We start from the raw sequence: 13163 nt of genomic DNA on the forward strand, positions 1-13163 counted from the left end.
CAGGTACAACTTCTGGCAGTGTCTCTGGTGTCATCTTTTTTTGTTTCATCTTCATCGTGGTGGGAAGTGCTGAATGACAAGTGTAGTGCCTTGGCCAGATTTGTTGCACGCGCTGTGGCCATATTTACTTTTGATAGTAATATTGAGTACATACTGTCCTAGTAAGATTTAACTGATAGCAATATGTTAATTATTTAAATTATGTCATTCAAATGGATATTTCTTTTCAGCACTGTCCACTATACATACGTCTGGGCCTGAATGTCAGTCAATACCCTAGCAATGAGCACAGAGAGAGCTGGATCAGGTCTTTGTGCATACAGAGGAGGGAGCAAAGGGAAAAGTCATGCAAACCTAGAGAGCTCATTTTCACTCACTGCTACTACAGGTCTGGACAGACCCTCACCACTCCCCTGCTGCCTACACATCCCCATGAAATGAAAGATGAGCATTTTTTTAAATTTACCTGCATACTGGTTTTGGAGCTGGCCCAGCTCCCGAGGGATTGCACTCCTGGAAGATGTAGTTACACAGCAGAGACTCAGCGGCCGGTTGGCAGAATGAACTCACCATTTTCAGTTCAGTCCAGGCAGTGTGCACAAGCAGCTCTTGGGTCTCCTCTGGGTCAGCATAGGAGGAGTTGAAGAAAACAAGAGCGTTCTTCGCCAAGATAGCGCTACACACCTCACCTCTGTACGTGCTGCAATAGCCTGCATCACCCTTGTACAGCTTGCTGTTAAGAACAAGAGCATACATGCACAGTAAGCTCACAGGCCTAAATACCTGGAGGAGCAGGATGCCTAGGCTCTGTTTCTGAATAAAGTGGCATCTGTAAGGCTAACAGAGGGTATAGGACAGGGTAGACGGTTATAACCACTAAGAAGAGCTAATGCCACCCAAAAATTAAACTCCTGCAAGGAAGTTTCTGGCCGAGGGTTGCTAGCATTATAAGTGGGCAAAAAGACTGGGCGATCATGCACAACTGTGACCTAACATGGCCCCTCATCCTGCCCCCAGGCCCTAATCGAAAAACATTTTTTTTTCCTGCTTCCTTGCAATAGAGATCAGCCATGCTGCTTGCTGCACACCTGTGATAACTTGGGATTTTTTGCTCTCCTGACTAGCAACAATTCCATTTTGGATGGAATCAATGAGCAGGAGCCAGGTGACTCCCACCCAACACATACTAGGAAATTCTTCACAATATCAGACCAGCCAAGCTCCTGCTGCCCCTTCTCAGCTCCTGCACCCCTCCTGACCCTGCCTCTCTTCCACATACATTTAAGTGGGAGACACAGGGAGGCGGAAGTCACAAGCCTCTGCAGTTATCCCTCTGGCGTTTCCCTGCAAGGTCCGTCCTCTCCTCCATTCACCATATCTCCCACTTCGCGAACTCCTGCCACAAAGCAGGGAGCCAGAGCTATGACAGAGCAATAAAAAGCACAGTGGGGTCAGCTCCTTCATGGGCCGTTTATTTATCTTTCCTGCGTTTTTTGCACCTAGCAGGAGACGGCTGTCATCCCTCCCTCCCTCCCTTCTTCCCCATGGCCATCAAAAGGGATCAGCAGGGCGAGGGTCTGCACAAGTCAGCCCTGCTCCCAGTAGCTCCCACAGCCACCCCATGGCACCTAGGTCTGCAGCTGAGGGTGAGGGTATGCCGTCTGCTCAGGCAGCCCATGGGATGCAGTGCCCTCTGTGCTGGGGGAAACCTGGGAAAACAGCCTCCCCTGTGTGCAGGGGACAGACGAATTCAGGAGGGAGGAGGGCTGGGTGCAGCTGTCCCCACTGCTCATTCGGTCAGTTTAACTGGGGTCAGGGAGTTCAATTCACAACATGCCAACCATTTGGAATAGCCAGCAGAGCTATTTGTATCTTTGCCTTTTATTTCTTTCCCATGTTCAAATAATCGCCCATTGTCAACCCTAGGAGTTCTTGCTTTTTTTCTTTCAAAAGCTGGAGGTACATGGACAAGGGATTATACAGAATTCCCAAATTTCTTCTCTTCAGATGCCGCTTCCTGCAGATGACATTCTCTGGCCCTGGTTTAGCTGCACTACTTTGGGCTCCATGTCAATTTTTTTTTAATTATTATTTTTTCCTATATGTCAGATTGGCTAAAAAATACAGGAAGGCACTGATTCCTTGAGGTACCACAAAAACAGCAGTGATGTAGTGACACCTTGCATCACCCCAGGCTCCACAGACAACCCTTCATGTGACACAGGCACCTCCCAGCATCCTGCACCGGTCCCACAGCCCCTGACATCTCCCTGGCACAGAGCTGATTTCCCCACAGCACCGCACTGCCCACAGCACCCTGCTTAGAGCCATCCTTGGCAGGGCAGGGGTCACGTTATTTACATTTTCCTGATGATATCCATTGTACTTAATCTGAAAGGTGAGTCCTTTGCCAAGAGGCAAAAGAGGGCACAGGCATGCATGGCGCAGCTGTGCTGCTGACTTCAGTGGGCTGCAGAAGCAGCCAGACAAGAGCCACCAGCACTAATATTGTGTTTCCTCGCTTTTTTAAAACCTGCGGGGAGACATGGACCAGGCTGCAATGATGAAGCAGCAACGATGCATTTCTCACAATGCCTTGTCACAGAAAGGGAATTTTGTGCAGCAAATGTTGAGAACAACTGTGAGACAGAAGGGCTGAGCATTTGATCACTGCTCCCACGCCTGTCACACCTACACGGGCGTAGGTTTGCCATCATCATTGGGTGGTCACTAAATCACTAACAAGCTTCCTGAATCAATCTTGCAAGACCTTGTGAGGGATGCAAGGGCCTTCACAGGGAGCCTGTGTCAGCAGAGTGGCAAAGCCATTTGCTCAAACTTTCTCAGGCTCTGCTCTTTTCTCTGAGGCCCGGTAGCTCCCAGCCCTCCTCCCAGGCTAACCCTCTCACTTTCCTTCCACACCAATCTGCCACTGCAGCTTGCAGAAATATGCTAGGACTCTGAAAAGAAAAAGCCAGCCAAATCGTTCAGTACTCCAAAAAATACTAAGCAAAAGTGCATGTCTGATCACATACAAGTGGCTTTACTCATCCATAACTCTGCTTGGAACAAATATCTAAACTTCTCTTGCCCTAATCTGGTGATCACTGAACCAAAATATATTTATTGGCTGTGTACAGACAGGAGTTTAACTTGCAGTTAAGCTTTTGCCTGTAAATTTATAAGGTCAGTGAAGTTGTGGATGTGTAACTGTGAACAGGATTTATTCCAGAATATTCTACCCACTACCATATTTTAAACACCCTTACTGACGTAAGCACTGCTTGCTTGATACAGAAGCATTCTTATCAATCTGGGCCCAGTCTCCAATTATGCCTATATAAAGGAACTCAGTGTTCCCATCAGGTGCACCTCATCTGCATGCTTGCAATCCAGAAACACACTCCCTTCATTTAATCCAAATTGACCAAATCCACTCCATTCATCATTCTTCTTCTTGGCCCAGAGAAAACCCCCAGGCAGCCACAGAAAGTCATTCTTACCTCCACTCTGCCGAGAGGCACGGGATCCAGGAATTGTGATGAGAAGAAATGAAGAAGAAAGAAGAAACGGAAAAGACATCAGTGACATTTCATTGCCCCCTCTGAGATGTGGAAGTTAAGAATTCCATGCTAGGAAATCTGTCTGAGACCTGTAAGCTGTCTGAAAAGGGTGCAGCTAAATTCTCTCCTTATTTTGTACCTTTTTGTGGGGAAGAAGAGTTGGGCAACACTGGACACCGTACAGGGAGAGGGAATGAGGAGCTGGAAGTGGATTAGTGACTGCAATTCTTGCTGAGGTGGACTGTTGCACCCTAAAGCCACACCTCTACTCTTATCCTTTGGGTCCTACATAACCAGCAGATAGCATCCTCTGTTTAAGCTGCTCATGCACCCATTACTACAGGCAGAAGTTGTAATAGGTTGGAAAAAACAGGGCTGGAGGAGCAGCACAGGCACACAGCCATGCCCCCAGCTTGCAGCGCTGTGGGGAGCTGGGCTGCACTGGCACAGGGAAGAGGTGCTGAGCATTGGCAAAGGACCAGGACGCCTCTGCTGTGGGACCTTTGGAAGCTGGGACAAGGCCAAGGAAGGCTTCTGCTCAGGGCCGGGGGGCTGCTCCCCTCTTGCTGATCACACACAGCCTGGAGGAGGGCAGTGCAGCTTCTCCCACCACCCTAAAGCACCTGCCCTCCCTACTGCATGTGCAGCTGTGCTTCGTGGGGCAGAGCCTTGCGTGGGCTAAAAGCAGAAGTGGGGATGTGAAATACAGTACCAAGTGCTGAGTGTCTTATGGGGCAGAGCTTGCTTCTAGGTCTCAATGCCCGGTGTAAGACAGGGCATGGTTATTTTCTCGGCAGAGCAGAAGCTGAGGTACAAAGAGAGGGGCAGATGTGTGCCTGATTAACAGCAGGATCAGGGCTACCACCCTGTCTCTGGAGTCCTGTATGATTCCTTTTTCTTCTAACTAAATCCCCCTGCCTGTCCCAGGAAGGAAGGGACAAGCTGCCACGTTTCTCTTGGTATGATAAATGCTGTCAGCTCGCTCAGACCATTGGTATTTCTCCTCTTTGGTTAATCCTTTCCCCATCTGGAAGACGTCTCTGGGAGCAGAAGTTACTCCAGGCACAGCGGGGTACTGCTCTGACAGCAATCTCCCTGCTTTCTGGATGCAACCCCCTGAGATGCCAAAGTGCTCACGAAAGCTATTTTCACCTTGCTGTTAGGTGATACCAACGCTGGGTCATGGCCACAACTTCCTCCACATGGATGAACTTACCAAGTGTGCTTCTGGGACACAAAGTACAAGATGGCATCAAACATTCAGGAAATGACAGCTATGCCACTCTCCAAAGTGTAAGAATATATGAGGAAATAGCCTGGCGGGGGATGCACTTGTACACAAATTTAGCCCCCTCCACACTATCAGCTCTCCAAGGCTTTCCCTCCTCCTCCAGAATACTTCACACCCCCTTCCTCTCCCCCAGCAGGAAAGCCAGGACTGCAATTGCAAGGGTAAAAAATTAACGACCCCCTTCTTTCCCAGCATACCTGAAACACTGATGGTTGCTGCAGCTTTTGCGGCTCCAAAAGTTTTGCTGTGTTTGTTCGTGGCAAGGCAAGTGAACAGGCCAGGTCGGGTGACGTACACCTGCAGTCTGGAGTCAACCACTCTGTCCTTGACGCTCTCCACTATAGAGCCTGCAGAAACCTAAAGGAGTGAAAAGCCCAGTGCAGTGGTATTTCCAACAAAGGCAAACAAGCAAATCAAGGAAAATTCTAAGAGACTCAGCCCCAAACATTTAAATTGGCAGAGAAAGATGTAGCACATAGATAGAAGTGGCAGAGAGCTAAAGCTGCTGGCGTTATTTTGGTGTTTTCTTAGCAGATGACTTCACAGACAAAAGCAAATGTTAAAGACTTCTCCTATTTCACACTTCAGCAATACTTTTGCAATTAATTTTCAGTTCCAGAGGGCTGTAGTCTTGGTTTTACTCATGTAATTGAGCTGGGTATTTACTCCAGGACCTCTTCTAGTAGATTGTTTGTCTGTTCATGCCTTAGCAAGAAAGGACAGGAGGTGGCTTTGTGCACCCTGGCTATACAGAGGGAGAAAAGAAAATAGTTTGGAAGTTGTTGATTCTGGATTAACATAACCACTGCCACACTTCCAAAGCAGTTGTGAGCAAAGCAAGCACTCTGGCTGCAACACTCAGGCAGATGTATGACGGATTTTCTTATCTCACACCTCGAAATATGGAAGGGACTGCAGATGTGGTGACTTTGGCCAGTTCTTTTCCCAGGTCAGAAATTCCCAGATAAATGAGCTTGGAGCCTGCTGATTTTGGCCAGTTAGGCTTGATTTTATAGAATCATAGAATCACAGAATGGTTTGGGTTGGAAGGGACCTCAAAGACCATCTAGTTCCAACCCCCCTGCCATGGGCAGGGACACCCTCCACTAGACCACGTTGCCCAAAGCCTCATCCAACCTGGTCTTAAACACTTCCAGGGATGGGGCATCCACAACCTCTCTGGGCAACCTGTGCCAGTTCCTCACCACCCTCACAGTGAAGAATTTCTTTCTAACATCTAATCTAAATTGACCCTCCTTCCGCTTAAACCCATTACCCCTTGTCCTGTCACTGCACTCCCTGATGAACAGTCCCTCACCAGCTTTCCTGTAGGTCCCTTCAGGTAATGGAAGGCCGCACTTAGATCTCCCCAGAGCCGCCTTTTCTGCAGGCTGAACAATCCCAACTCTCTTAGCCTGTCCTCATAGGAGAGGTGTTCCAGCCCTCCGATCATCTTCTTGGCCCTCCTCTGGACTTGCTCCAACAGCTCCATGTCTCTCCTGTACTGGGGACCCCAGAGCTGGACGCACCCCAGGTGGGGTCTCACAAGAGCGGAGTAGAGGGGCAGAATCACCTCCCTCGACCTGCTGGTCACGCCTCTTTTGATGCAGCCCAGGACACAGTTGGCTTTCTGGGCTGCAAGCGCACACTGCCGGCTCATGTTGAGCTTCTCATCAATCAATACCCCCAAGTCCTTCTCCTCGCGGCTGCTTTCAGTCCATTCCTTGCCCGGCCTATAGTCGTGCTTGGGATTGCACTGACCCATGTGCATGACCTTGCACTTGGCCTTGTTGAACTTCATGCGGTTCAGACGGGCCCACCTCTCCAGCTTGTCAAGGTCCCTCTGCATGGCATCCCTTCCCTCCAGCGTGTCGACCGCACCACATAGCTTGGTGTCATCAGCAAACTTGCTGAGGGTGCACTTGATCCCACTGTCCATGTCGCCAACAAAGATGTCAAACAGTGCCGGTCCCAGTACCGAACCCTGAAGAACGCCACTCGTCGCTGATCTCTACTTGGACATTGAGCCATTGACCACAACTCTTTGAGTGCGACCATCCAGCCAATTCCTTATCCACCGCGTGGTCCATCCATTGAATCCATGCCTCTCCAATGTAGAGACAAGGATGTCATGTGGGACAGTGTCAAATGCTTTGCACAAGTTCAGGTAGATGATGTCTGTCGCTCTTCCCTTGTCCACCAATGCTGTAACCCCATCATAGAAGGACAAGTCTTATCTTCAAGTCTTTCCTGCTCATATGGAATTCCTTAAAGTAGGAGGACATGGTGCACTAAGACTCTAACTTGCAAGGGCAATAGGAAGGAGCAGCATTGCCTGCTCTACCCTTTATACTGATAGGAAACATCAAGTGTAATTCAAGTGATCCCACCAGTGCAACTTGGCCCTAAGGACAGTGAGAGTTGTCTCCCTGGGTACATCCCAGCAAAGCACTCTACCTACACATCTATCTGAGAGGTTAAAAAGATCAATCTGACCTCCCTGGAAGTTACTAGAAATATGATTTCAATGGGATCTGTGTCTGCTCCCAAAAGTAATAACAGTGATAATTGAAAAAGCAATAAGGGATGCCTTGGTGTTATATTATGTCTTCAGTAAGTGGATTGGTTTCTGTCTGAAAAGAAAATGCTGGAAATAATGTATTTGTTGTGCCTCACTCGAGCTCAACTTGAAGTTGTGGTGAGGGAATGTGCATGGGAAGAAATCACTAAATAACCAGACCATCACAGTTATTGTAAGTATTGCATCAGGGATGGGTGGTATGTTGGTTACTGTGCAAATGCAGGGACCAGGGATAATTTTTGGCCTTAGGCTGTGGAGAAAGTTCAGGTGGATTGGAGCTCAGGGGATAATTTTCCACAAGTTTCTGCTTTTTTACAGTGCTGGTCAGATTTCTTTTTTAGAATTTTCTTCTCCCCAGAAACCACTCAACACTAAGACACTGCTGGGACCTTGCTGGTGGCAAGGAGGAATTTCTTTACAGGCTGCCCCTGCCTCCCAGCATCCAGCTGGGGAGCCACTCCTGCTGATGCAGTCCTCTCTCCCTCCTTACCCCTCAGGCCTCGGGCACACGCTGTCCTGTTAGCTCCCCTCCCAGCAGCACTGGACTGTGCCTGGTGAGCATGGAGTGCTGGGATTGCTCCTCCCGGCTTGGGGTGCGGGAGGAAAAGGGCACTCAGGTAGCTGAGAGCAGTAGGAGCAGTATGTGTGGCCACATGCACCATGGAAAATCACAGGTGATTGCCTTAGCAAACAGCTCTTGAAAGTGTCAGGTAGTTGTGCCTAGGACTTCCACACTGGCTGGTTGCTGTTTTCTCTTGAGAACCTCAAGCTATTCCCTTCTGTTAATTCATTCCCTTCCCTTTTCAAATACAATCCCTGAGATTTTGTTTCCAGCAGGTCTTTTTTTAGCCTTTAAAATGCCACCTCAGCCACCACCAAAGCAGATACCTCTTCAAATCTTCACACCTGGCTCACTTATTCTTTGCAGTGTGGAAAACTGTAGTTTAAGGTCCATGATGCCCCTTAGTGCATAGTGGGAGGAAAAGGAATTGTGTTTCTGTTTAGGTAGGCAAGGCAGCTGCTGCACAAAGGAGATTCCACCCTCGTCTTCAAAGGCAGCTCAATAATCTCAGCAGATTCCCACTCTTTGAACCTCAGGACAATTACAGGTCAGCATTCAGAGACCATAATGCTGCAGGTATGTTGCATCTGCAAATGACTTGCTTGTAAGCCAGCCCTCAAACGCACTCGCTTCAGTCCACCCACTTCCAGGCCTGAGTTTCCCAGGGATAGGCTCTTGTTAAGGTCTCCTTGCCATATTTAAAGTGAGGAAGTCTGGAGCACCACCTTCCTGGGACTGTGCTTTGCCATGCAGACAGAAATGGGGCAGAGCAGATTTGACCAGCAAGGCATTGGCCCCAGGCAGGGGCTGAGCATTGTCTCACACACAGCTCTCTGTGGGACCACAGCTTCGGTGGGAGCTTGGCAGTGCAGGAGTCTGTGCTCTGGAAACACTCTGCCCTTACCAGGGACCCCAGACCCTCTGAAAGGTTTCTTCCTCAGTGAGGAAAAAGTCTTGATTGAACACCTGCAGTTGTCTTCAAATAATTATCACCAGAAACTTCCGAGGACCCAGGGGCTCTGCGGAGACTAATCTGATCCCTTTGCAGTGCTCCCTAGGAACCTCGAAGAAATATAGAAAATCAGCCCCAATCAGACTAGAGGACACAATAAGGTTTAGAGAAGATAAGGCAAGACAGCCTGCAGAGTAGCCCAGGCTCCTTAATGATGTATTTTAACACATGGAAAGAGGGGGTACAGACCAGGATGGGGATAGACTCCTGAAGTAAGGAACTTGAGCAACAGGATGTATTGGTGCTGTTGGACAAGCAAGTCCACAGGAATGGCCAGGCTAGCTGGGGGCCAGAAGGACTTGGGGTTGACAGGGCGTCAGTGAGGAAAAAGCGGAAGCAAATTGCCAGCCTGCATGCAGCGGCTGCTCTACCTGCCTCCACAGCATCATGCCCTGGGGCTCACATGCTTAAAAAAGCTGTTGAAAGACCACAGAGAGAATGAAACATGCCCACCATAATGGAGCAAAGACTGGAGGAAACCCATGGCAGGCTCAGACTGCCGAGCTGCTGTGACTGTGGTGCACTGCTCGCTGCCAGGGAGGCAGTATCTGGTGTCAAGTGTTCTTCAGTTCAGCTGAAGGAAAGGCCTTGCAATAGCCTACACATGAACAGGAACTCCAGATGAATTCAAAGCAGGCATCTATTTTAAATGGTCAGGATAATTAGACCATGGAACAATTTCCTGTGAGAAGCAGTAGATTTGCATCTCTTGGTGCCTGCTGCTGAAGAGGGTGTGCTTTTCTTCAGGGTGTACTTCTAGCCAGGAATAAATTGGTGACATACTTCAGTGCACCACCTGTGTCAGTCTAGAAAATTTCAGATCTTTTTATCTGAAAATATGCTGTACATATATGCTGTCCCACGGGTGTTTTGCCTCAAGACAGTTTGCTCTACCTGACTACCTGAGTTTGTGTTATTTTGTCAAATAAGCAATTTTGCCATGTTATTGTTACCACATTAGGAGAAAGGAGAGGAAAGGTGGCTGCAGAAATACTTAAACCCACAACAATGTCCTAGAAACCTGGCTCAGAGGAAGGTTGTAAGCATCTAAAGCATCCTTCAACTCAGGCTTTCCAGACCCTAATGAATTAACCCACACAACACCCTGGAGAAGGGGGACGGTGTTTTGCAGAGGAGAAATCTGCAGCAGGGAGGTGAGGCAGGCTCAACTTGATCGCACAATGAGGCGCTAAGTAAGGCGGGAATAGAAACCACGGGCTCTGGCTCCCAGCCCTGCATTTTAATCCCTGAGCTGTTCTTCCGGATGCTAGCAGCCCTCTGGGGCCAAAAGCATGAAAAAGAGGCACTTACAGCTTTCCCATTTTCCAGCCAGGTGACAGTGGGGACTGGAAGGCCGGTTGCCGCACACCGCAACGTCACCACAGAACCGAAGGTGATATTTTGGGATTCAGGAGCCTTCAGGATTCTGGCAAAAACTGTGGGAGAGGACAAAGGTGCTAGTTGAACTGCAAAGTAAAGCTGAGGCTGTGTTGACATGGGGATGCTTCCTCCCCAACAGGTCTTGAAACAAGCCACAGGCCCACGAACAAAGGCAGAGCATAGCATGGGCTTCCCAGTGAGCAACAGTCTTGGGAGAGGGACAAGGAGGAGAAAGAAAGTAACCAGCATGGTTATGTTCTGCACCTTGTAGACCAAAATTTTACCTCTGGAAATTTCTACATCGTCTGAGTTCAATGCCTCAGAGGAGGTAATATGCAAAAAGCCAAGGGCAAACTCATCAGTAGCACACAGATGAGACAGCTTCCACCAAATACACAGCAAGTTACCATGCTGCCCTGCCAAGGGTGACCTCATGCGAAACTTGTTCAAAACCATCAACGGAGACCACCAGTGTGGTCACATACTGTGAAGGTTAAGGGTCAGATAAGCTCTTCAGTGTGATTGCAGTGATTGACTTACCATGGAGAGCTGCAAAACCCGGCATTTTCCCTGCCACAACAACCTGCCCTAAGGGGAGAAAGTCTAACATTGAGTTCTGGGGGAATGGCCAGCAAAGACTTTGAGACTCTGAGATTGCAGGGGGAAAGTAGGTTTTTAAAGTGACTTTTCATCTCTATTGCTCTTGCTTGTTTTGTGGCAATATGCTTACTAAGCAGTTTGAAGATAAGCACCTCCCTGCCTTGAGAATTTTTGTGTGTGTGTGTGAAAATAGGAACTGAAGTATTTTTGTTGAAAACTTATTTTGATCCAGATACACAAGTCTGATGGCCTTCACAAGCTGTATTTCAGCTGCTATACTTGGACCACATAAAGGAAAGCAGAGAAGAGAGACATTTCCCATGTGGAACATTTGAGTTTTGACTCAAAATTTTTAATGGAGATGCCTGAATGTCTGCGCAGAAGCACACTGAATAGTTCTGTGCCATTTCTTACTCCAGTTTCTCATGCTTAGTGATTAATGCTCTCTCTCTACCTTCTGGGCTGCACAGCAATGTCTAAAAGTCTCCATCAGAAATTTTAGTAAGCAAGGGAGTTTGTCTTGTAGTTCTCAGACAAGCCTGATATCTTGTTTGCCACTTTTGCTAACTGCATGGTTCCCCTTACCAACATATCTGATCATGTCACAGTCTTCTGTGTCTCTGTTTGCCTGACACACCTCCTGGCACTGGCCACTGGTTGCTCCCAGATGGAGACCTCTGCTGCACAGCAATTAGGAGAGCAATGAGGGTCCCTTCAGAAACTGAACATCTACCCCTGCCATTTGAGATGGGAAGGCTGCATCTGCAAAATTTCAGTTGGAATAAAAAAGTATATGCTGTCTACATAGTCCTTCCACTCAGTCCTGGCCTGGGAAGGGGCTGAGATCTGTGTTAAGAAAGAGCCTAACACCATCTTTTGCTCATGGATAGGCAGCACTAGGAATATATTTCAGTGCAGAAACTTTTTTGTGTTAGGAGCACAGCCATTCAATAGGCTCCAGGGCAGGGGTTTTTGAGAAGATTAAATTTAATGACAGTGAAGTGAAGTGAAAAGGGTGGGAGGATATGTATTCTATTCAGCTTCTTAATTTCTCTACAGTCTCCGAGCGGTTCCTCACTGCCGATGCTTGGTGCCACTTGCTTAAAGTCAAAGCAGAACAGCATCAGGTCTGCTGCATCCCCCCTGTCCCTCACCAAGGCAGCAAGCACGAAGCTCCAGCACTAACAAGAAAAGCTGCAGTCACTGGCCAGGGACTTTCCTGATGAATAATAAGTGAAACAAAACCTTTGCCTGAAGTTTCACTTCAGGCCATTAACACCAGATGGTTGCGAATTCAGCCCCAAGTGCCCTGGGCCAAGCTCATAATTACTTTTATACTTCATTTGGAGACATACTAAACTCTTGGGCCTGTCCCCCAGCAGCAGTTACGTGCACACGGCTCCCGCTGAAGCCAGCACATTAACTCCCAGAGCCAGAATATGTCCCTTAGTGCTTTTCTCATGCTGCTGTTGGTTTCTCAGTGTGCTGCTAGGACCCTGCCCACCTGATGACTCTGATGCTTGGATCCTGTCCAGCTTAATTAATACCAAAGTGATGAATTAACAGCACCCCGTTAGCTAGTGCCAGACACAGGCATGTATGCCTTCCTCTGTACTGGCTGCTCACCCAAAATTTGTGAGGAGCTGTCAGCCAGGAGAAAAAGAGGCACTCTTCAAAAATGATGGCAGTTGTGCAGGCAGGAAGCAAAGCCACAGCAAATGCAGCAGCTGGTCAGGCTGACATGTGGGACCTGTGGGGAGGCCAGAAAGCTTCATCCCACTCCCCGGGGACCCCTCGCCAGCACTGATCACAGCACTTGCTTTAGTAGCCCGGCACACTGCTGGCATGAATGCTCATTTGCCAGCATAGGGAAGGCAAAGGGTCAGGCCATTCAAGCTTAAAAAAAACAAATACGGGGTTAAAAAAAATCCAGCCACAGCTAATATAAGCATTCACATGTTTCTTGTGGAAAGTACTGCAAGTGTATTATCTAGCACAGGTAGGGATGGCTAAATAAAAGTGGGCTATAAGGAAATAAGCTGATTTCCAAAGTGTGGAAGAATGGAAGCTCCTGCTACCCTCAGTGCCACCATGTGCCTTTCCCTGACTTTCAAAACTGAAGTGACAGATTTAATACTTTAATATTTCAAGTACTTACATTTGCATGCTTTTTT

General features: G+C 48.2%; 1 protein-coding gene across 4 annotated transcripts in view; it reads right to left on the minus strand.

Annotated features, from left to right (window-relative positions):
• The window catches only part of MUSK (muscle associated receptor tyrosine kinase), a 55329-nt gene that overhangs the window by 18805 nt on the left and 23361 nt on the right, over nt 1–13163 (minus strand). For 2 of the 4 annotated variants that reach the window (XM_054810000.1, XM_054809999.1), the window contains exons 6-9: nt 10321–10445; nt 5052–5211; nt 3504–3510; nt 467–733 (exon numbers count right to left, since the gene is read on the minus strand). In XM_054810000.1, the coding sequence (XP_054665975.1) occupies nt 467–733; nt 3504–3510; nt 5052–5211; nt 10321–10445 (559 nt within the window). Of the gene's footprint in view, nt 1–466; nt 734–3503; nt 3511–5051; nt 5212–10320; nt 10476–13163 lie in introns of all 4 variants that reach the window. The other 2 variants (XM_054810002.1, XM_054810001.1) reach the window with 2 other exon arrangements.

This window comes from Grus americana, chromosome Z (genome assembly GCF_028858705.1).
Source record: "Grus americana isolate bGruAme1 chromosome Z, bGruAme1.mat, whole genome shotgun sequence".
Classification (NCBI taxonomy): Eukaryota; Metazoa; Chordata; class Aves; order Gruiformes; family Gruidae; genus Grus; species Grus americana.